The sequence below is a fragment of the Chinchilla lanigera genome, unplaced genomic scaffold (assembly GCF_000276665.1).
Source record: "Chinchilla lanigera isolate Chin_1 unplaced genomic scaffold, ChiLan1.0 scaffold00009, whole genome shotgun sequence".
Lineage (NCBI taxonomy): Eukaryota > Metazoa > Chordata > Mammalia > Rodentia > Chinchillidae > Chinchilla > Chinchilla lanigera.
Window position 1 is genome coordinate 35,659,062 of NW_004955410.1, and position 24,103 is coordinate 35,683,164.

At 50.1% G+C, this 24,103-nt stretch overlaps 1 protein-coding gene across 2 annotated transcripts in view; it reads left to right on the forward strand.

Moving 5' to 3' along the window:
• Plxna4 (plexin A4) overlaps window positions 1-24,103 on the forward strand; it is a 433,053-nt gene that overhangs the window by 378,020 nt on the left and 30,930 nt on the right. For both annotated transcript variants that reach the window (XM_013510647.1, XM_005377544.2), the window contains exons 14-22: window positions 1,170-1,287; window positions 5,886-6,022; window positions 7,019-7,183; window positions 9,766-9,859; window positions 10,280-10,519; window positions 11,418-11,564; window positions 12,128-12,362; window positions 15,700-15,842; window positions 22,466-22,734. In XM_013510647.1, coding sequence (XP_013366101.1) covers window positions 1,170-1,287; window positions 5,886-6,022; window positions 7,019-7,183; window positions 9,766-9,859; window positions 10,280-10,519; window positions 11,418-11,564; window positions 12,128-12,362; window positions 15,700-15,842; window positions 22,466-22,734 — 1,548 coding nt within the window. The remainder of the gene's footprint in view (window positions 1-1,169; window positions 1,288-5,885; window positions 6,023-7,018; window positions 7,184-9,765; window positions 9,860-10,279; window positions 10,520-11,417; window positions 11,565-12,127; window positions 12,363-15,699; window positions 15,843-22,465; window positions 22,735-24,103) is intronic.

The window sequence follows — 24,103 nt, forward strand, 5'->3', positions numbered from 1 at the left end:
AGTACTTGTATACAACATGCACACATCCTATACTTTAAGCCATTTCTATTATTTATAACACTAAATACAATGGGAATATTATGTAAATAATTATTGTAGTGTATTGTTTAGGGAATAATGACAGGGAAAAGAGCCTACACATATTCAGTACTGATGTAGTTTTTGATCCATGGTTGGCTCAATACAGATGTAGATCCCATGGACATGGAAGATGGGCTGTATACATATGTGGGCAAGTTGTTTAATGTTTCTGTGCCCCAGTTTCTTCATTTGTAAAATATTATATTATTATAATTTATCCTATATGTTCTTTTCTATATATTCATATATGTGCAAATCTGCAGCACTATGTATCCCAAACATCTCCCCACATATACGTACATAAATATTTCTTTGCCCAGCCTAGAAGCTGGGCTGCTTCGAACAGAAAATATGTCACTGAGGTAGCCCAAGAACTGGGAGCAAGGAGTTTCCAAGTGAGGACCTCAGAACTTTAGATCAGCTCCATGTTCTGGGTCTGAAGGCTGTCAGCCCTTGGATAGGGCACACTGTCTCTCTGCCAGCTCTATTTCCTAAGATGATTGGCTAAAACCTTCCCTCCACTCTCACTAATAATTGCGTGGACAATCATGAACTAGGGACCAAATGTCTGGGGTCAGGAGACTCAGACCTCTTCTAGTCTCCCTCAAAATTTTCCCTTTTCATAGCACCTGGGAAGACACTGCTGGAAAAAATCAGAAGGCTAATAGTCAATTTCTTGTTGCTGGGACAGTAGACCTGATATACACAACTCAAAGGAGAAGCAGTTTATTTTGACTTATAGTTTCAGAGGTTTCAGTCCATGGTCAACTGGCTCCATTGGGTTAGGCCCATGGCAAAGATTAACCCATTGATAAGGTTAACACCAATCACCTGGATAAGGTTAACCCAATCACCTGTCTAGGCCCCATCCTTGAACGTTGCTATATTAGGGATCAAGATCTTCGATACAGAAGTTGTTGGGGGACACTTCATATTTAAACCATAATAAGAGGTATCTTTTACTACCTCCTCCACTGCCATTCTTGAGAATGTATTGCATAGCAAGAGGATGTGGGAGGTGCTGTGGGGCCCAGGGTCCTAGTCACAGCTGGGACCCTGGACTCACGGATCTCTCTCTCTTCCTGCAGGATTGTGTGTGAAATGGGGGAGGCCAAGCCCAGTCAGCATGCGGGCTTTGTGGAGATCTGTGTGGCTGTGTGTCGGCCAGAGTTCATGGCTCGCTCCTCGCAGCTCTACTACTTCATGGTGAGTACTGAGCACAACAAACCTCATGACTATTACTGCTAGGTCCTGCAGCTAGGACCTGTTACTGCAGGCCTACAAGCCCGTGCCCTTCCTATCCTGAGAGTTCTGTCCTGTGTTGAGAAGAAAGACTTTGACATCTGCAAGATCCAGACTCAAATCCAGCTGTGCCTGGTTTTATGGCTCCAGGTAAGATGTTCTAGCCCTTGATTCCCTGTGGCTCACATGGCTAAGTGGAGGGGTAGTACCAGTGAGTGCATGGTCTACGCCTAAAGACTCCTGGAATTTGTTACCTGGGTTCCACCACTTACTAACCAGCTGGACTTTTGCAAGTTACTTAATTTTTTTGTGCTTCATTTTCTTTATTTATAAAATGGAGACAATAATAGAACGTATAACAAGATATGAAAATTACATGAAGTGTACTTTGGAAATTTTTCCTAGTATCATTTCCTATGTTATCTATAATTACTACTATCATTGCCAAACCCTTGCCTTTCCCTGTACACTCATGCCCATCCTCCCGGCCCATCGCCTTCTCTCTTTCCATCCACTCACTCATCATCAGCCGGCTGTCTTTAATGCTTCCTTTGCTTGTCCTGCGTCTCATGGGCCCACATTTTACCGATATATACCACCGTTTCCCCCATTACCTCACCTCCCATCCACCACCCTTTTCCTCCTCCATGACCTCTCTGCAGATCACCCCATCCTGCCAGGTCTTGACTTCCAGCCAGCCTGAACAGTCCTGTCAAATTATTCTGGAGGACAGAACCTTCAGAATCTCTTGGCCTTGCGACTGTGGGGATGGTGGAGACAGCACATTCCCTGCCGCACACATCCAAAACTGACTTCTCAGTTGAATGACTCTATGATGGTATTGTTTCCTCAGGGTTCTGAGCTGCTCTTGAAAGCTGGAGGCCTTAGGCAATGGATTTTATGCGTGGGCATCAAATGCCCTGAAAATTGTCATGGGAAATTCTTCCCCCTTCCTCCTCCTTCCCTTCCCTCCTTTCTTCCTTCCTTTCTTTCTTTCTTTCCTCTTTCTTTTGGGTTCTTTTTCTCCCTTCAGCAGACTTTGCATAGTACTCCTCACCAGATTTTTGATAAATATTTCTTTACTTATGTTGAATGCTATAATGTAATTTGATGGCCCTGACTGTGGGGTGGTGGTGATAACTAACACCCAGCACAGCCCCTCTCGCAGTAGAGCCACAGTCTCCAAGGTGGGTGAGATCAGCTGCAGCAAAATACTTGAACCTAGTAGGATGAACCTCAGGGAAATGCAGGTCAGATGCCCCTCCCCCACTCTGTTCTTGGGAAACCAACCTGCCTTTAGATGTCACCGACTGTTACTGCACACACACTTGTGGCATTCCTGCTCGCCAGGTACTGGGCGTGGAATCTGGCTCTGGATCACCTGGCAGCCAAGAGAAAGGAGGAGAAAACCACTGCACGGCCAAAGCAAGTGCTGGGTTCCCACAGCCAGTCAGCCAGCCAGATGGTTTCCCTCCTGTGTCCTTGGCAGTGACCCCGGATGACAGAGTAGATGGGACTAGAGGAGCCTCTACCTTGCATTTTGTTTGGGCCACAGGTCCCTCTACCGTGTTCCTCTGTGAACTCCAACCTCTGTGCCCAAGCCTGACCTATCCAGGATTTCAGCCCCTAAGTACAGTGCATCCCCTCTTCCCCTGTCTGCCTGTGGCCTGTCCCCAATCCAGCAGTCTGAGTGGATTGTGCCTTAACTTCCATTAATTCCTGAGAGCCATCATCACCAAGTCCTGGAGTCTCACTTTTCCTATTCTCTTTGTTTCCACCATGGCCCTCTAAAATCCGCATTTGGTCTGTGCCCATTGTAACCCCTCTACTTCCATGGAAAAATCATTTGCATCATAAAAATGCAGTCAGGCTCCTGCTGCCTGAGATGCTGCCTGGGCTCTCTAGTGTGCCCACCCTCCCTGCCCAATCCTATCTCCAGCCTCCACCCTTCCCACCCGCTTCCCCTCTGTCTCCTTCCCCTGGCTGCACTAAGCTGCATCTGCCCCTTCAGCAGCACACATGCCCCGTCCTCTGTCTTCTCTGAGTACCCAGAGATGAGCTGGGGTGCCACAGTGCTTGCAGTCCACGCTTTGGGGCCAGAGCATCTACCTGCACCACCCTCCATGGGTCATCTTCAGCTGGGCTTCTCTTCTCATACACACTAGGTTCTCCTAGAAAAGTAGCATTTGTAGAGACCAGACTAGGATTTCCGTGAAGACTTTCGGGAATAGGCTGCCATTTGTGGAATTTGGTTGACACTGATGTACACAGAGAGATGGGAACAGAGGAAGAGAGAAGAGGGTGAGGAGGCAGAGCAGAGTCAGATCAGAAGCACGGAGAGATGCCCCAAAGCAAACAAGCCATGAGCCAATGGTCAAAGCTGATGTCAAGGCTAGTGTCACTTTTGTGTTTGAGGAGCACCTCCAAGGAACTACCTGCTGCTTCACATCCACTCACTGGGGAAGACTCTGAGGGAGAAGGACCAGGGCTAGTGACCCTGGCTTTGTCCTCTGGTCCAGTTTACACTGAAGGATTCAGCCAAAGAGCCACCCGCCACACACAGAGCCCCAAATGTGTCCTCCTGGCAATAAGGGTCAGAGGTCCCCATGAGTCTCTGGGGTCATAGGTCCTGCCTCATGGAAACGACAAAATTCTCTCGATAATATTTCCAAGCAGCCAGAGCCCACGGCCTTCTGCACAGCCAGGTGGCTGGTGGGGGGACACTTTTCCTAGATCCCACACAAAAGCCTCTTTCTTCTGGAGTGCCAGGACACTGGGGCACCCCTTCCTCTGGTTCCTCCGGGGCACACTGGGTCCTTTTTCGGAGGTGCTTCTCAGGACCTGGGGTATCCCTTCCCAATGCCAAAGTTGGGAGAAAGAATTAATCCAGGCACTGATCTGTGGTTTATTTACCCAGAGCCCAATCGCCAAGGCCAAGGGGCCCAGATCCAGGCTCCTGCAGACAGTACTTTTCCTTCCCTGTCTACCTCCATCCGAGGAGCCAAGTGAAGAGCTGGCAAATAATGTGGAATTTGATTTCCCGTGCAAACCCATCGTGAAATATTTATGAAGCATGACTTGAATAATTAATAGTTTCTCACAACTCTAAAACATGTCTCCATAACACCCTCTCCCCATCTCTGGAATAATTCCCCCTCCAGAGACCCCCTGATAGCAGCACCACTGCAAACCCAGGGGTTTGCCCACCTCTGCCTTTCTAGGACCCGCCCACAGGCTGGTGGGAGGGAGTGCTCACCCCTACGCAGGCTGGGTTGGGCTCTGCCTCTAGGACCACACTGCCTCTAAGACATGTGCACAAATGGGCAGCTCTTTCGCGCTCTCGCTCTCTCTCTCTCTCTCTCTCTCTCTCACACACACACACACACACACACACACACACACACACACGCAGCACCACCACCACCACACTTTTCCTTACTTCTCTGGGGAGGTCAGCAGGCCCTTTGTAGTGGTGCAATTATGGAATCAGACAACTGTCACAGCCTTGGGGATAACCACATTTTGGCTCAGTGCCCTTCCTCCCCACTACACCCCCGCCCCTGATTTTGTTACCAAAGAGGTGGAATCTTGTCCTGAGCCACAGAGCTTGATCCAGGCAGAGCTGAGAAAGGAGGGCTCTTTCCACCCGGGCAGCCTGGGTCACCGTGCCCTACCAGTGTCTCTCCATGTGCCCTGCGCCTACACCTGGGCACAGCCCAGGTGGTGGGTGTCAGGCTCTGCTCGGGTTCCCCTTCGCTCTCTGAGTTGCCACCAAAGGAGGCTTCCCGAGGGGAGGTTGCCAGCCTCTCTTTGGAGGCCAGTTCTTTAAGGGGACCTAGCTGGGGAAGGGAGAGGGCAATCTTCATTTAAATGCAGATACAGGCTCCTCACCTGGGACTGAGGAAAGTTTTTCCATTAAAATGCTAATGAAAGAATGAACTGCAACTCCAAATCCCCAGCTGTTGCGGGCTTCTTCCCTGCCCCCACCCAGCCCAGCTCTTCACGTCCCAGTCTGATGGGGCCCGGGCCCTGGAAAGAAATCACTCTTCTTTGTGTCTCTCTCACAGCCCATGGCTCTGGCCTATGGGTGCTTTGGACAGCTCTCTGGAGAGCCTGCAGAAGGGACAAGTCACCTTCCCCAAAGCAATGAGACTGCATGGCAGAGGTAGTCGGGAACTAGAGCTCTGGAGTCAGACCTCAATTATTCTATTTTTTGACTGTCTGTCCTTGGAAAACTTACTTAACATCTCTGAATCTCATCTGTAAAATAGATAATAATACCTTTGTTATAGAGTTAATTGGGTAGTTATATGTATGTGTGTATATGCATGTATATTGCTATAGATAAAGACCTAAAGCCTGAGGCTTACAAAATCAGTACGCGGCACCCGTCTTCATTGCTATTGCAAATACAGTGATGCAAACTCCTAGGGTCCCAGACATTGCTTATTCACCCTGCCACCTTGACTGAAATTTCCAGAAGGCAGCTTGGGCAAGGAGCACCCCAGTGCCACCTCTGCCTTCCTAGACATCATGCCTCAGGCTTGTCCTTTCCTGCACAGACCCTGACGCTCTCAGATCTGAAGCCCAGCAGGGGACCCATGTCTGGGGGCACCCAAGTGACCATCACAGGCACCAACCTGAATGCAGGCAGTGACGTGGTGGTGATGTTTGGGAAGCAGCCCTGCCTCTTCCACAGGTAACCCCAGGGGCCTTGGAGAGGGTCACTGCCGGGGGCAGGCAGGGAGGGGCAACCAAAGGCAGGAACTTCCTGGCTAACTTGAAAGCCCTTGCTGCTCCCAAAGAAAGTGGGTGTTGTCAGGGGCAGAGCACTGTGGCTCACCTGGACCCCGCCAGGCACACTTCCTTGGCAGAGTGCAGCTTGAAGTCTGCTCTAGAGCTTATTCCTAGGACAGGACCTCTATAGCTGCCACAGACTGGGACTCAAAGCTGGTAGGAGCAGGCCCAAGTCTGAGCCTGCTGGCAGGTGGCTTTTCCTCCCTGTGCCACCATCCAGCCCAGCAGGGCACGCCTGGCCTCCCATGAGCTCCAGAAGATGCCCAGCCTGAAGGTCTCTAGAGAGAGGAGTTCCTGGAGGGGACTGTGCTAAGGGCTGTCACGGGTCTGAAGTAGGGCTAGCCCAGAGGGTGCTTTAGTAGTGTTAGAGAACAAGCAACTCTGACACCTGTTAAAACAGCAAGGAAGGCTTGGCCAGCACAGCCACGGCAAAGTGGAGAGCGGGAGAGAGACAGCTCAACTCCAAGTGCTGTGAGCTGAGCCAACCAGCAGCATGAGGATCGGGAGAACTGGGAACAGGAGTTGGCAAGGGGGCATCCTGGCGGAGCTGACTTGGGATTTGTGCCAAGAGAAGACCAGGGTCATCAGAAATAAAGGGCTTGGAATCCTCATCAGACTGATTTCACAGGATTCTTGGTAAAAAAAAAAAAAACAAAACAAAAACGGGGCTAGGTAGACCAAAGGCCCAGGACCAGGCCTGTGTGAATGGTGGGCTCAGGGAGCCTGTGTAGAGCTCAGTCCAGGAGAGTCTCTCTTCCCCGTTCTTAGCTTTGCATCCAAGCCAGTGCTCGCCCTTTACCTCTGAGGAGCCTGACTCATATGGGGAGTGGGGTATAATACCCAGGAGCACCATCCTGTCAACATCCAGGGCCCCAGTGCTCTGCCTTCTCTCCTGCAGGCGATCTCCTTCCTTCATCGTCTGCAACACCACGTCCTCAGATGAGATTCTGGAGATGAAGGTGACAGTGCAGGTGGACAGAGCCAAGATCCGCCAGGACCTGGTCTTCCAGTACGTGGAGGACCCCACCATTGTGCGCATTGAGCCAGAGTGGAGTATCGTCAGGTAGGAGCTGCCCTAACAGTACTTTCATGGCTCTGGGCCTCAGTTTCCCTTCCATAGCTCTCAAAAGCCAAGGAAAGTCCTGGTGGCCCAGTCTTGCTTTGGAGACAGATGGACTGGGTTTGGTTCTGAACACCCCCAAATTAGATCACCCTCCCGCAATGTCTCCCTCCTTCCACCTCCATGCAGGACCCAATCTGGAGGCTGGGCCCTGATTTCAAGGCTGTGTCTCCCCTACTCACAGTGGGTGCCGGGTTCCTCACTATGGCAGATAGAAGCATTCTGGTTCTGCCTCAGGCTGAGGTATGTGGGAAGAGTGAGATCGGAGCCAACTTTCCTGAAGGACAGGGTTTGGGCCTGGTACCTTGCTTCCCTTAATGTCCACCAGGAGGGCACTGAATGTCCCAGATGGCTGGAACAGTGTTGGATGCTGGTATAGAAAGACCCTGGTGAAGAGTCAGGGCCCTTCAGTCATTCACCAGGGGCAAGTTACAAAGTAGAAAACTTTTCTGCAAGTCACCTGGGGATTTGGAAACCTAGGGTCTGTGAAAGGACTTATCTCACATCAGAGGTGGAGCTGCAGGCACACAGCATGTGTCTGCTTTTCCAGATCCTGGAGGATGCATGAAGCGGTGCAGGCTCAGCTCCCTCCCCTGCTCCCTGACCAGGCCTCAGTCTTGTCCTTTCTGTCCCTGCCAGAGCTCAGTCCTCCGCATACCAACACTGTCTGCTTCTGCCCTGAGTAAGGCTGGGGCTGGGGCAGTGTAGGGACAGCATGAAGGAGTGTTCTCCATGGCTAAAGCAGGGACCAGTCCAGTCAAGGGAACAGTCTTAATACCAGTGATGCCTGGGTCAAATCTGGCTGATCACTCGCTTTTATAAATAAAGCTTTATTAACACCCATCCATGCCGTTCTATCTGTATAGTCTCTAGCTGCTTTCTTACCACCACAGCAGAGTTGAGTAATTGCGACAGGAACCATAAGGCCTGTAGAGCCTAAAATACTTACTGTGTAGTATTTTAGAAGGGGTATGCCACCCTCTGCCTTAGCCCAGAGGAAAGGCAGTATAGCTGCTGGGGTGAAATGTAGCTGTCCTCAGGAGTCACTGGGTCAGGCCACCCCTAGGAGCTTTAGACGTGATCTTTTTGCAGATGAAAAGGATTAGGCACAGAGAAGAAAACAGCCTGTGAAAAGGCACATCAACCCTTGACCCCAGGGCTGGCTGGTGAATCAAGGGAATGAATGTAGCCCCTCATGCTTTACTCACTGAGCTCTGGGACTCTGAAAAATTCACAGCCTGGGATCATGCCATCATCACAGAAAGAGATGTGTCATCCTTCCCGGTACTCATCAGCCATCCCTGTGTCATATTCACATCAAGAAGGAGGCTGAAGACTTTTCTAGGACTGCCACTCAGCTCCAGTGCTCCTGGTTAGGTTAAGGAAGTCTGAGGATGGGTGGGACTCAGCAAAACTCTGCACAAAGTATGGTTCTGCACTGCTTAACAAGCTGCCCTATTGGCTGGGGGAGAGGATAAGGGCACTGTACCTGCATATGCAACTGATGATTGAAAAGACCAGGGAGATGGCTGGACATCTCAAGCCTATCTTGACCATTGTTGGGACAAAAGAGCCTCTGTGGGTGCCACAGGAATCTATGTGTGCTCAAGGACCAAAGGAAGGAAGGAACTGGGAGCCTGAAGCTGGGCAGGTGGGTAGATGGGTAGAAATCAGTATGTGTGGTAAGAATACTCTTAGTTAACTTGCTAAGCCCTTTTATAACATAGGAATCTTCTCAAAGATGCTCCTTTGCCTAGAAAACATGTCAATCCTTGCTCTCCTTTGAGAAGCTCCCAAGGAAGATTTAGCCCAGCAGAGTGCTACCCACTCCTTTCTGCCAGCTCATCAGCCTCCTTGGGGACATGGCAGTCGCGTCCTTTGAAGGTCTATAGCAAGCCCCATCTCCTGAACCTCTCCATCAGTGTCCTGTGCACCACAAGGTGCAGAGGCCTGAGTTTGGAGCCCCCCCACACTCACCTCCTGGAGAAGTTTTCTGAGTGCCTGGACCACTGCTTTTCCCAGATCCCAACCTGTTGAAGCATCCTAGGGCAAAGGTGTTAGTCTGATTGCCAGGGAGCTGGAGGAAGGTGTGCTTGGACCCTGGAGGGTGTGATGGGACATCTGGAGCAAGGCTTCCATTAGACCAAGGCCAAGGTGACAAAAGTGCCAAGAGTAGGAAGACTAGGAGTTGAAAGAGGTGGCTGGCTTAGTCAGGCTCAGGTCAGGGGCCTTAAAGACCCAAGGGGCTGTGCTGTCACCTGGGTCTCCCCACACTGTCCTCACTTCAAGTCAGCTCAATGAAGAATGCCACAGACTTCTGGACATCACTGTCTTCCCCTTGGCTGCTGAGATGCTCATTTTTATTACATGCAATTGGCTTGTCATCCTTGTCCCCAAGAACATTATTGTGCTGTCTGGTTATCATTGTTCTTGTCAGAGCTCATCTTGATTATCATCACTGTCGCCATTGGGTGCCATTGTTACTACACTGTGATTCACGTGCCCCATTCTTTCCTTCCTGGCAGTGGTAACACACCCATCGCTGTCTGGGGTACTCACCTGGATCTCATTCAAAACCCCCAGATCCGTGCCAAGCATGGAGGGAAGGAGCACATCAATGTGAGTCCAACATGTTGCTTTCTCAAAGGGTTGGGTGACCCAGGCACCCCTACCCACAGAGGGACCCACAGTCTGCGATCCCCCTCAGTGCTAGGATGGTGGGCATTTTCAGCTCTTAGGGGTACAGGCCTGGAGGACCTATCACTTCCAGAGTTTCTGGGGTTTCACATCCCTACTCCTCCATCGTTCCAGCCCTCTACTGCTCCCTAGCTTAGAAACTACCCTAGTCACTCCTAGCCCAACTTTGGGCAAAACCAGAGTGAGGTGACAGCCACAGAATATAGCTCTGAGAATCCAAGTGCAGCTCCTTCATCCATAGTCCTGTGTTAACTCTGATGCATTGATAGTTTCAGGGGAGACCAAGCACATATGGGGTGTGCAGATACACTATGTCTTCTCCCTCTCTGTCTCCTCCCACAGATCTGTGAGGTTCTAAACGCTACTGAGATGACCTGCCAGGCTCCAGCCCTGGCCCTGGATCCTGACCACCAGTCAGACCTCACTGAGAGACCTGAGGAATTTGGCTTCATCCTGGACAATGTCCAATCCCTGCTCATCCTCAATAAGACCAACTTCACCTACTATCCCAACCCTGTGTTTGAAGCCTTTGCACCCTCAGGAATCCTGGAGCTAAAGCCTGGCACTCCCATCATCTTGAAGGTATAGTGAGGGCAGGATAAAAGGCCACTGCATGGAGTGGGAGGGTGTTTAGGCATGGGAAGAAGACAGATAAAGGCTCCTGCCAGATTTCATGACTGATGTCCTTTGCAGAGCTTGTGTGTAGAGTCTAGCACTCAACAGGCTGGATCTATCCAGGACAGGTAGATCCACCTAGGCTATTGGAAGCCCGAACTTTGGTCTTCAGAGACCAGGAACTGGGTGGTCAGAGAGTCATGCTGTGTCCTCCCATGTACCCATTTGCAAAACACACCTTAGGTTTTCTTTGGAGTGTGGATTACAAGTTAACTTTATCTTATATGACAATTTGAATCAAATGATAGTGACTGACCACAACTCTGTTCTGCATTGAGAAGGATTCTGAGACTGCACTAAGGATAAGCTAAAAAATACTTCAATTGTTTATTTCCCACTGGGAGGAAGGGAGGATGGTTGTATACATGCTATATTGGTCTGTTTTCTGTAACTATCACAAAATACTTGAGGCTGGATATTTACAAAGAAAATAGGTTTAATGAGCTCACAGTTTTAGAGGTTGAAAGTCCAAATAGTGTGGTATTGACTCTTAGTGATGGGAGAATCACATGGTGAGATAGGAAGCCAGAAGGCAAGGAGGGGATAGTAATGACCCCCCACTGGGCCCCACCTCCTAAATGTTCCATTGCCTCTTACTATCACTGACCCAAGAACCAAGTTTCTAACATGTGAACTCTGGGGGTCAAACCACATCCATGCCATAGCACATGCCTTTGACATATTACTGTAGGTGGTCCCTCCATCACCTCACCAGCTAGATGAGATATCTGCTGTGAAGACATGGCAGCCACTAGGAACTGTGGTTATGACTCTGGTGGGAATGGGAGTTTTTCTGTGTGTCCAGGGTAAGAACCTGATCCCACCTGTGGCTGGGGGCAACGTGAAGCTCAACTACACCGTGCTGGTCGGGGAGAAGCCGTGCACTGTGACAGTGTCAGATGTGCAGCTGCTCTGCGAGTCCCCCAACCTCATCGGCAGGCACAAAGTGATGGTGAGGCTGGCAGGACCCCTGTCAGAGGAGCAAGTGGGAGTGATGCTGGGTGAGAGTGGTCCAGCCATATCCAGGCCTCTGGGGCTTTCCAGGAGAGATCCCAGTCCATTACCAGCTACCCTGCACCCATGCCACATCCCAGCTTCTGCTCTCCACCTCATCATTTTTTCTGTACCTTCTGGTGTGACAACAAGGGCACTGTAGGAGAGCCTTCGAGGAGAGAGGCATCTCTGGCCTAGGGAGATCCATAGTGTCCTGTTCTGTGCCTCAGCGTCCACCCCGACAAGGAGATGAGTCTTGGGGAAGCTTGTCATGGATGTTCTGTGGCTGCATAGGCACCAGCTGTGGGCTGTCTCCTGATGAAGACGACATGGGTTCCCGAATAAAAGGATGTTCAGATTCTCTTGTCGAGGGGTTACCTCTGCCATCTCGCCCCTCTCCCAGCCCCATGGGCTCTCTCCTTTATTTTTACAACCTGATGGGTTTCCTCCCTGCCAGTCACATCCTCCCTCCTCCTGACTCTGTCCCCACACATACCTCCCTCTCACCCCGTGTGTCCTCAGGCCCGTGTGGGCGGCATGGAGTACTCCCCAGGGATGGTGTACATCGCCCCGGACAGCCCTCTGAGCCTGCCTGCCATCATCAGCATCGCTGTGGCTGGTGGCCTCCTCATCATCTTCATCGTGGCTGTGCTCATCGCCTACAAACGCAAGTCCCGCGAAAGCGACCTCACGCTGAAGCGGCTGCAGATGCAGATGGACAACCTGGAGTCCCGTGTGGCACTGGAGTGCAAGGAAGGTACTAGTAACGGTGCTGTGTCCTTGCCAGAGGCTGTGTGTATACTTCTGTGAGCTTCTGTATAACAACAGGCAGTCTGGGCAACACTGGGTAGTTTTGGAGGTTGTGTCTGTGTTTGTATGCATACATTTATGCATGTGTTCATGTGTGTGTACTCATGTACATGTGTGTGTTCCTATTCACCAAGCCACAGGCTGGGCAACCATGAGCAGTGCCACAGGTTGTATGTATATATGTATGTATGCACATACACAGCATATACATATGTACATGTATGTGTTTCTCACTATGCAAGCAGTCTGAGCAGCCGTGGATAAACACCTCTGGAGGTTGTGTGTGTACACACATATGCATGTGCACATGTGTGTGCATATGTATGTGCATGTATTTCTCATTCACAAGCCTCAGGCTGAGTAGCCATGGGCAGTGCTGCAGGCTGGGTGTCGGATTCAGAGAATTAATGCCAGTCTCTGAGCTTGTGTCCCAGATCAAAGCCCTACCTATCTGTCCACGATGGTGAGGAGGAAGTAAGACCTTCCAGGGGTAATGCTGAATCACCACCACCCAGCAATCTCCAGACCCAGAACCTAGCTGAATGAACCTTAATTCATTCTGTCCTCAAGGGGAGATGTGGGGAGATCTCATCATGACACAGTCAAGCAATCATCCCTCTACCTTCAGCAGCAAGGAAAGACCGTAGGGCTGATCTGTGATTTTGAAGAAAGAGTGTTTCACATCTGGTATCTAACAAAAATACAAACACCACCATGAAGTGATATCAGCTACACTACACCCGAGAAGGAAACTCAGGAACCAGACTCACGTAACCCCAGGACATCATTGCCTGAGTCACCCTAGGAGGAGGACTGAGCCAGTTCTCTGCAGTCAGAGTGTACGCGGAGCTAATCCAGCCCTATACCTGGGCTCTCGAATCACACCAGTTCCCACCAGGGAAGCTGCGGCCAGTTTTGATGGGGAAGTGGATCCATTCCATCCCCTCTTTGCATCCTTCAGCTGTCAACACAACATCCGCCTTGTGGGACTGTTAATTACTGCTTTTATTATATTTACGCTGCTTAATTTTTTTCTCTGCAATGTACTCTTCCATCTAATTAGGTGTAGTGATTAGAATCTCTTTTATGTGTGGCAGGCGTGAGGCTTTGAATGTTGGAGGCGCTTGGTGACTTAAAGGAAAACTGCAGAGGGATCAAAAGCTGGTTTCATCCCTCTCCTCCCAGCCAGCTGAGCACCCCAACTGGGGAGGGGCAGCCAGGGGCAGTGCACAGCGCCGCACAGCTCCAAGGATCTGATAGAAGGTCTTCTGGGAAGGCGGGCTGAGTAGGCAGGCAGGACTCCAGCCTAAAAGTTGGTACAGGCCCACAGGGAGCCTGGGCTGAGGGCTTGAGGGGACAGCCTTGCACAAGGACTAGAAGGAATCTTCCAGCAAAGGACACACAGGACTCTTACCATGGAGGCACTTTCCAAGGCCTAGCGCTGCTGTTTAGCATTTGTAGGGTGTGGGTCAGGGCAGGATCTTCTTGGAAACTTCACAGTGAGCCAGGATGTCACCCATATCCAAATTCAGAGGATGCCCTGCTCCTCCCTACAGGGTTCTGAGCCTTGAATATGGAAGCACATGCATGAGCAGATACACAGTCCTGGTTCTCACTCACTGATACACTCACACACCCATGCACTCACTCTCTCATACCCCCACACTCTCACACTGACACACTAGCCTGCACATACATACACATGCTCACACTCAGCCAGTCCCACTCACAACATGCACACTCACAACTGACACACTGATGTATACAAAGACACACTCTTACGCCTGCTCATGCACTTTCCCATACAGGCAGGTACACACACATAGGTGTGTGCGCCTCACCCAGGACATACGTGAGTGTCTAGTGGGCTTTTGATGACAGCACATGCCAAAAACGACCACTGACTCCTTTGTGCGCCTGCACTCATGTGCGCAGGCATACTCCCACACACGGGAGTAAGCTCTGCTTCACTATATTAGGGCTCCCTGCCTCCAGGTCACTCTGCATGACAAGAGCCCATGTGGACAAAGCAGAGTTGGGAAGTGGGAGAGGAGAGGAACAGGCTGCAGGACTTCCGGTGTCCGGGCCTAAGCTCTGTCCTCTCCAGCAAGGCATGGAATTTGCTTCATACCAAGACCCATGGTGACCCATGGCCTCGACATCAGCACTGCAGGGCGGAGCTGCACCAAAATCACTAGGACAGATGGGACAGGGCCCTACCACAATTCCTGGGGCACCTAAGTCATGTTCATATGTCAGAACAGCCCACTGGGTGCTACGCCTGCTTTTTGAGGGCCCTAGACTCATCCTGGGCTTGTGAAGCCCTTCCTAGCCTACCAAGTATTTTTCCCTATTCTTACATCCATATAAATAGATAGAAACATTGATTGGTCAACATCTCAAGCCTATTCTTTGCCAACATGTGTTCATCCATCCTGGTTGATGTGTATGTGTGTATGCATGCATGTGTGTGTACATGTATGTATGCATATGTATACTAGTGTGCATGAGCATGTGTACATGTATGTGCACATTCCAAAGAGAAAGGCAGAGCAAGGCCTGGCTGCCTGCCTCACCTTTGAGTACCTTGAGTGGCAGAGGGTGGCACCAGGGGAGGATGTGTCTATGACAGTGGGCAATGAGAACTTTGGCACTGTGTAGCAACCCCAGGCTGCACTGTGCCAGATTTTCTCAGGGGCCAGCTGGAATCTCATCACTCTGTCCATCTGGATGTCTGAGCGGCCCCCACCGACAGAAGTGCCCATGTGCAGATCATAATTCAGCACCAGGCAGCATCACCTTGAGTAGGGAGGACAAAGACACACCCTGTGTATCTATGTAGAAGGAAGATGTTGATCTCAGTCCCTCTACCCCAGCCCCATTTGGAGGTTTGAGGGTCCCAGTGAACTGCACACTCCAAAACTGGGCCCTCAAACTTTCTCCCTTTATCAAAAGAAATTGTTCTTAAATGCCATAAGGAAACCACAGCAACAAGTATAGATGCACCCTCTAGCCTCTCTCTTTCCTCCTGTTCCACCATGTCCTCCTCCCAACCCTGCTTGCAAACCAAAGCCTTTCTTCTTCGGGCGGGGAGTTCCTCCTGGCCTCAGCCACAGCATAGGGCTGTGGACAGCCTCACCAGCCCTCTGCCACTGGAAAGGCAGACAGCCCCAGACAGGCTTTCTCACACTACACATTCCTGCCAGCACGGATGCTTTTCATCCCAGTCATTCTTGAACATCTCTCCCCTCTCCAGCAGTCTCACGGGCTTCTCTCTGTGCTAGCTTTTGCTGAGCTGCAGACAGACATCCATGAGCTGACCAGTGACTTGGATGGAGCCGGGATTCCCTTCCTGGACTACAGGACCTATACCATGCGGGTGCTGTTCCCGGGAATTGAAGACCACCCTGTGCTCCGGGACCTGGAGGTAAGAAACGGTGGCCCCTGCTGGTGTCGGAGAAGGGCAGCATGTTGGAAGCCTGCAGGTCTGGCCTCTCATTTGGAGGTGAGAAAGCTGAGGCCAGGGAGAGGACACATCATGGCTGAGGCCCCCTAGCTTATGGGTACAACCCAGTTCTTTTGAAGACAGGGCCCAGCCAGGGAACATCGGAGCAGACATGTGAGTAGTAGCACTTCAGGTCTTTGGGCTCACAGTTTTCTCTGAGAGTTGAATGGGATTTAAGGACTCCTTCCGGTAAAATTTTACCTGTACACAGAAACAAGAAATGTAGTGAGTTTGTAGACCCTTGTTTAAGAAACCATGTTATAAAGGATCCTACCATTTAGTTGGTGCTTAATAAATATATATAAGGGATTTTACCACTTGGTGCCTAGTTGGAAAAGATAAGCAATCTGCAGGGAGTGGAGGTGGAAATGTGAATGATAAAACCTGACAGTTTTTCTAGCAGCAGGGACCTGATCTTCTCAGCATTTTATCCCACTTGCTGTCTAGCATGGTATCTGGCTTATGCATATATTCATATTATGCCTTGTTCTGAAAGGGCTTTAGAACTGCTTATAAAGATAAATACCAGAGAGAAGTGAAAAATATAAATGAGGAAGCCAGAGCACATGATAATCCTAAGGACTGATGAGTATTAGTTGACTGTTAGCCATTCCCATGTGGCTTTAAGCACTTTGCATGAACTTGTTCAGGGACTTTCTGAGTTGCTAAACCCATTTTACAGGTGACAAAACTAAGGGGACAGAGAAGTTCAGTATCTGCTGGGGACAGAACAAAGTGCTGAGCCCAGGCAGTGGAACTCCAGCATGCTTGCTGTTAGCCACAAACCTTGGCACCAGACCTCTGGGGTGCTGTAGCAGTGGCCAACCTAATAGTCCTGACTTTTGTTATAGTGCATAAGAAATCTACAGCCAAAGTCATACAGAAAAGGAAATGAACTTCAAGATGGCCTTAGTCCATAAAATAAAAAGAGACTCATTGCTCAGGAGTCACGTGGTATTGCAAGTGCTGATGCCCAAGGGAGTGTGCACATGTGCTTTCTGAGGGATGCAGCAGGCTAGGCACCTCAGCAGCACACCTGGATGTCTACAGCATGTGGGGGCACACACCTGTCTCCATGCCTACTTGTTGAAGGGAGTGTATACTTTTCTATAGTGAGGCATGAGCTAGAGAGTTTCCCTTTAGCTCCTCAGCTGACAGATACCACTTCCAGAGGCTGTGGGCAGTGGTCTCTATGTTTGCGCTGGTCATGCACCTTTTCTGTCTGTCTACACATGTGTATGCAGGTGTTTATACATGTATCACATGAGTATAAAAATGCAAGGCGTCTCACGACACTTCAATCCACCCATTGCCTTGGTCCAACTCTAGATTTGTGTTTTTTTCCCTCCCCCAACCATTTTCTTCTGCCTTCCACCTTCCCCAGCCTCATTTTTGTATATATCAAAATACTGGCCTTCTGAGTGCACTGAAGGGTCTGTAGGTTCCTGGTTAAAGTGACACTTGGCAGTGACAAAAAGACAGTACTGTGTGTGTGTGTCTGTGTGTGATTAGATGCACAGACACTGCTCCTTCCTTATTTACCTTTGTACTTCCAGCTTCCTATAGAGTAGAGTACCTGGCAGAGTGTAGGTGTGCAGAAAATGAGTGATTGAATAGGCAAATGTCTGTGTGTCTGTGTGCATCAGGATGGAAATAGCAGTTCTAAGAAGGGGAATTATGCCCCCTTGGGGGACAGGATAGAGAATAATATAAGATTCTACTAGGATGGATACATAAAGTTGGTCTCCTTTTTCAGTAGTTCAAAACTCTAAGTTGTAGTAGGTTTCCCTTAAAGATGTAACTTCTAAATTGGATTTTCTAAGACCTTGTCAAAGCTGGGCAAGCCTAAATATTTTGGAGCAGTCAGGGACAGTCACTTCTCATATCCTGGTATGACCATGGACACACACACACACACAGAGTTCATCCAGACAATTCCTATGGTCCACAGTATACATCCTACCATGTCCTATCTCTTCGTCTCATTTAGCTTCTTGCTTTCATATGTATACTTGCCTCCCATAGGTTCCCAGCTCTCAAATGTGGCTTGGCACACCCCCACAGGCTGATGGCAGCGAGGTTAGTGGGGCTCACTCTCCCACAGGACCTCATGGGTGGTTGTGCAGGTGGACACTGAGCTGATCCAATGGACCCACTCATATGCAGCCCACCTCCAGTAGTTCAGTGTGCAATCTGCCTCGCTGTGCACGGCAGCCCTGATCATCCAGGACCAGAATTCAAGTGATTCCTTCTCATTGCCATTCTGCACTGGAACAAGCCCCTGGCTGGAAGCTGCCTGGATTTCTATCTCATTGTGCCTCTCCAGGCCTTCCCTCCAAGACCAGTTTTCCAAGAGGAGCAAGATGCAGAGGACTGCTGCACAATGCCTAGCTGTTACTTAAGACACATAACCCAGTGAGAAAGAAATTTGGCCATCCTTCAAGTCCCCCTCAGGACCCTGAATGCAGCTGGCACTATCCCACTCTTCCTGCTCTGGGCCCTCTTACTTTATTCTCCAGCAACTGAGGCTCCCCAAGCAGGGGTGTCTAGAACTTCAGTATGAATGATTCACACTCCTCTCTCTGCCCAGAAAGTTCCAGAGGGCATGGTCAGGACAGTCTCTGATTTGTTGGATTCATTGTGTCCTCACTGCATGGAGACACTGCCCACCCCAAAGAGTTAGAAGCACTGTCAAGGGTGCACCCCCCACTTGGAATCCCCCGCCCACCACCACCAGGACAGGGTGTTGGGTGAGCAGCCCTCTGAGGACTATGGAGGGACTCTGAGATGCAGGGCTGTTGGTCCTGCTGATTACCTGGCTGTGTACTCCTCCTCAGGTGCTCTTTTAGGGGACAGGCCCTCCCCCAGCCCCAACCCTAGAACATTCCTACTACCCACCATATAAACAACATCATGTCCTATTGTGGCCTTATTCCTCAGCTAGCAAGTTCAAATCTCCCCTCAAACAGGAGGAGCCTCTAGTTTCTTTGCCTTTGTTAACAAGAGGAAACTCTGATTCCAGCCTCCTGTTCTTGAGGGTACACCTGACTCGTTCCTCTCAACACAGGGCCCGTAGATGGCTTATTGTTGGGCACAGGCTCTCAGTCAAGCCGGCCAAGTGGCTTTTAAAATAAATGGTGGTAAAATATACATACCGTAAAAGATTCCCATTTCAACCATTTTAAACGTATAGTTCAGTGGAGTTAAGTACACTCATTTTGTCATGCTGCCATGGCTACCATCCACACCCAGAGCTTTTTTATCTTCACCAACAAACAACCTACTTAACAGTAACTCCCCCTTTACTCTTCCACCATTGCTAGTCTCTGCCTCTAGGAATTTGACTACTTGAGGAACTTCATATAAGGAGAAGAACACAGCACTTGTCCTTTTTTGTCTGGCTTATTTTACTTGACATAATATTTTTCAAGATCCATCCCTTGTAGCACCAGTCAGAATTTCCTTCCTTTTTAAAGCTGGAAAGATTGAGCTGCATGGATAGACTGCATTTTGTTTATCCATTCATTTGTGAGTGGATGTTTGATAGGCTTCCAGGGTCTGGCTCTTGTGAGTAGTATTCTTGTGAACATGGGTGTGCAAGTATCTGTTTCAGTCTCTGCTTCTAATCCATTTAGGTGTAAACACAGACCATTGTCTTCATTTCCAACAAACTCACTAGTTAGGGACTTCAGACAGAAATCAACTTCTATTGTCCCACTTTACCTGGGGCTATATAAGATCCTGGGATCTTATGTGGATGTCACTTAAGATCTTGTTTGTTTACAATCTAGTTTTGCCCCCAGAAGTGTTTCTTACTGTCCATGTCCTAAGTGTGGAAACTTTCCAAGGGAAGTCATTGATTAATCTAAAGCAGTGTTTCCCAGCCCTTGCAGCCCCTGAGACTCCTGACCCTTGGAAATGTGAAAGGAGAGACTTCCTCTCACTTCAGGGTGTCCTTACTTCACCAGGGCCCAATTTTTGTGGTCCACTGGGTGAGGCCAGGCACCTGGGGAAGTGGCTTTTCATGGCCTGGTCACACACCAATCCTTTCAAAACAAGAAGCGATCACTCAAATACTCCGAATTGCAATCCATCACCAGCACCTAAACTCTAACCTACTGAATTACAATTAAAATTTACTGTGCAGTTTTATACTCACAGACTTCAGCTGAAGCATAGAACCATCTGGTGATGAAAGAAAGTCTTGTTGCAGCGTGGCGTTGGCCTGGGGGAAGGGGGCAGGCTGCAAAGGCGAATTGTTTCAGACATTCATGACTAAGATGCTTCTCTTCTGTCTCCTCCTTCCATAACACGGGGAGAAAACTTCTGTTTTGTGCACCCCCAGACAAAAGGTTCTGTGCATTAGATATGGTGGGAACTCCTGGGCACAAGGGATCTGTGAAGAGCAGACAGTGGAGTCGGAGAGGCAGGTAATAAACCCGTGCTGTTTAAGTGCGCACCACTTTACATACATTATCTTATTTAATGTTCATAAAACATTATGACATAGGCACTCATATTCTTGCTTTAAAGATGAGGCAGTAGACCCCAGAGGTGATGGCATTTTTCTCTGTGGTGTCTGGCTTGGATGCTCTCTCCTGCAGGTAGCTGTGCTGAAACTCTCCTGTCCAGGGCCCCAGGCCCTTGCTGCTCACCAGGCAAATGTGTGTTGAATAGAGAAAGTGCACAGTGTCCTCATGGCAACTGAGCCTCCTAATTGGCCCTGTGTCCTCTCTTGCTCAGATCCACAGTGTGCCAAACCTACCCATGGATGCTCTCCCTTTGACAGCCAGCCTGAGCTGCTGCAAGGCTTTGATGGAAAGGAAGGCTACAGGAAGAAGCCAGAGTTGACTTAGGTAGCTGCTAAGCCTAGGGATAGCACTGGATGGGTGGCAGGTGGAGAGTATGGCCAGATGTTCAGGGGCCAGATAAGCTTGAGTCTGGAAATCCAGAGATGGCCATTACCAGCTGGGTGGCCTTGGGACAAGTTTGGAAGCTCTCCGAGAGACTATTATCTTGCAAGGTCATGAGAAGACCTTGTTGGAATAATACACATAATGTGTCCAGCACTGTGTGCTACACATGGTAAGTGCCGGTAAATAGCAGTATGTGTTACTATCTGGACAAGTGAGAGATGCGGTTCTGAGTGTGTTAAAGAGCAGAGGAAGTCAAATGTGGCTAAGTGTGTGAAAGGTGACCACAAGCATGGCAGAGAAGTCAATGGGAGTCATACAGTTGGCAGATCAAGGTCTGGACTCTCACCAGGTGAAGGTGCCACATGTGCCATGCTGACCCCTTATCAGCTCCCAAGGGAGCAGAGAACTGATAGCCAGGCAGGAGGCAAGCAGAAGCTAGGTCCAGCTTGGGAAATGCAGGGCCCACAAGTTGGGGAGGGGCTGTGCCGGGGTGTCCCTGGCTGGCACTTGCTGTGCTCTCATAACTGTAGATGAGTTCCCAAAGAACTCGCCTTCCAAGTATGAGCACTGTAACATGAAAAATGAAAACAGCCCTGATCTGATAGATTGCATGTTTCCTACCAGCTTCCAGACCCATGGGAGCTGCTGATGCCAGGCGACCAGGATACTCCGGGAGAGCTCTTCTCTTCAGAGGCAGGGCAGCCATTGGTGCCCACTCCAGGAGGGCCCTGTAATTAGGCAGTGGTCTCCAAGGACAGGGCCTGGGGCTGCCCCACACCTGCCTCCTGCCTGCATGTTGCCCCAAGCCTGGAACATGGCAGGGCTCTGTCATGAGTAGCATGAATGTTTCTGCCACTTCTGTGACCTTAGGTAGACCGGCTTTCTCTGGCCTGCAGAGCGGGATAAAGCAGCTGCCATCGGTGACCTGCCTGTGTGGCAGGCTGTACGTGCAGGCTTTTCACACGTTGTCTCTTCATCCACACAATACTCACACAGGGTGGTAGGGCATGGTGCAACCTCTGAAAGAAGATTCCTGAAAACATCAAATGTCAGAGTCAGAGAGTTCTTCAGAGACTGCTGGCCTCCATCTTCCCCTTTTCTCAAGTTGAACAAATTTGTGGACCCAGACAAGTAAAGGGACTTGCCTGAGGTTATACAGCATAGCGTGGCCAAGACTACGTGGAACCCCAAAATCCTGCCTCAAGCCACCTGCCTGTCCACAGGATCCTCGGGGCCAGAGGTGGGCACTGGATTAGCCTGCTGTGCACAGGCCCCTCATCAGTCCTGTGTCACCATAGGGAGGAGCTCAGGTTCTGGAGTCTGGCAGAGGTGGATTCAAATCCCAGCATCACCATTTATAAACTTTGGCTTTTGCTCTCTTGGGGCCTCAGTTGATTCTTCTCTGTACTGGAGATAATGACCCATTTCACGGAGTATGATAGAGACCAGGCAGATGCTGGGCACAGAACCAGCTCCTGAAAGGGACTCGGTAGCACTGATCAGGTGGCTGGGCTTGTAGCAGTGGGTGAGAGGTGGATTGGGAGGGTCCACAGTGTGGGCACAGCCATTCTGCAGGAGGCTGCTGGGGCACCCAGCAGCTGGCATCAGGACCCCCGATCTCTCCCACAGGTTCCAGGGTACCGGCAGGAGCGCGTGGAGAAAGGTCTGAAGCTCTTTGCCCAGCTCATCAACAACAAGGTGTTCCTGCTGTCCTTCATCCGCACACTCGAGTCCCAGCGCAGCTTCTCCATGCGGGACCGTGGCAATGTGGCTTCGCTCATCATGACGGTGCTGCAGAGCAAGCTGGAGTACGCCACTGATGTGCTGAAGCAGCTGCTAGCCGACCTCATTGATAAGAACCTGGAGAGCAAGAACCACCCCAAGCTGCTGCTCAGGAGGTAAGAGTGTGGCCCCGCAGCTGCCAATAAGGATCAGAGCACTTTCTGTCCCTCCCTGTCTGCAGCCTGGCTCATGGGGCTTTCCAGGGAGACCAGGCAGGCCGCAAGAAGAGCAAGTTTGCTCCCTAAGGGTAAGACACTGACCTGTGAGGCCAGCCTGCAGCACACCCCTCCTAGAAGGTGCGAGTACCTGTTACTCAGCCGTGGTCCTCAGTTCAGCCATTGTTTTCTCCTTGCATTCCATTCTGCCCTCTCTGCCCTTCCACTCCCTGAATGTTGATCCTTTCTATTGGAATTCTTTTCTCGCAAAATTTTCAGAAGTCATTTAGACCATCCCTAGCCTTCTCAAAGTCAGAACTGGAAATAGAGAGACCCCATGGCTTCCTGCTGCCTGTAGACCAGTAGCAGCGGCAGCATCCTGGAGGTGGTTAGAAATACACTGCAGAGAGGTTTGGGTCCCTTCCGTCCCACTGAATCAGAATCTGCATTTTAATGAGGACCCCAGTGACTTGGATGTACCTGTATATTAAAGTTTGAGAAGTCTTGAGAGAAAGCCTTTTTTTTTTAACATCTTACCCAATGCAGCCCAGCAAGTATTTCCTGGCCCTTGCTATAGGCTCTGAGTGGGTGCAGGTTCATAGCTGCACACAGATATTTGCCTTCGACTGTTAGAACCTGCAGGGTCAGGTATGAGTGCCTGACCATACCCTTTAGTTTCCTCTTATGGGAAACAGAGGAGCTCTTTCTGCACCTTGCTCCTATTTGAGGAGGGGTGCTTCTCCTGTTTACTCAGAATTCCAGTATCTCTAGCCTTGGCATATCTGCTGCTAGAAAATTCCAGTGTGAAGCTGTCACATCCAGCCCCCTGCCTGGACCATGCACTGCCTCCCACTCCTGTCTGTCTGCCCTCCTGCCTTCACCCTTGATCTCTGGGTCTGAGGCCCAGCCTCAGTGGCCCCAGTTGGCCCAGTGTGTAGATCTGGCTTTCAGAAGCATTTGCTGCAGGCTGTTTTCTGGTATGGAGGGGGGCATATTTTCCTGCACAGCTGTGAAAGGTTGCTGCGCAGAGATGCCATCATACAGCTTTGGAAACAGCAAGGTAGATCATTTTGATTTTTGTTTTACTTTCACCACGCAGCCACCCACTGGCATAATTCTAGGGTTGCCGCTGCCTGCCAGAGCTCCCACCGACAATTTCCTGGCGTGGTCTCACAGTCTCTGCAGACCCCGTCTTGTTTTCTCTTCTTGCTTCTCCTAATGCTTCTGCTCCTTCTGCCCTCCTCTGCTGCCTTCTCTTCTTCCTCCTGGCTGTCCCTGCCTTTCAACATTCTTTCTTCTCTTTTCTTCCCAGCTTCACTTCGTGCCAGCA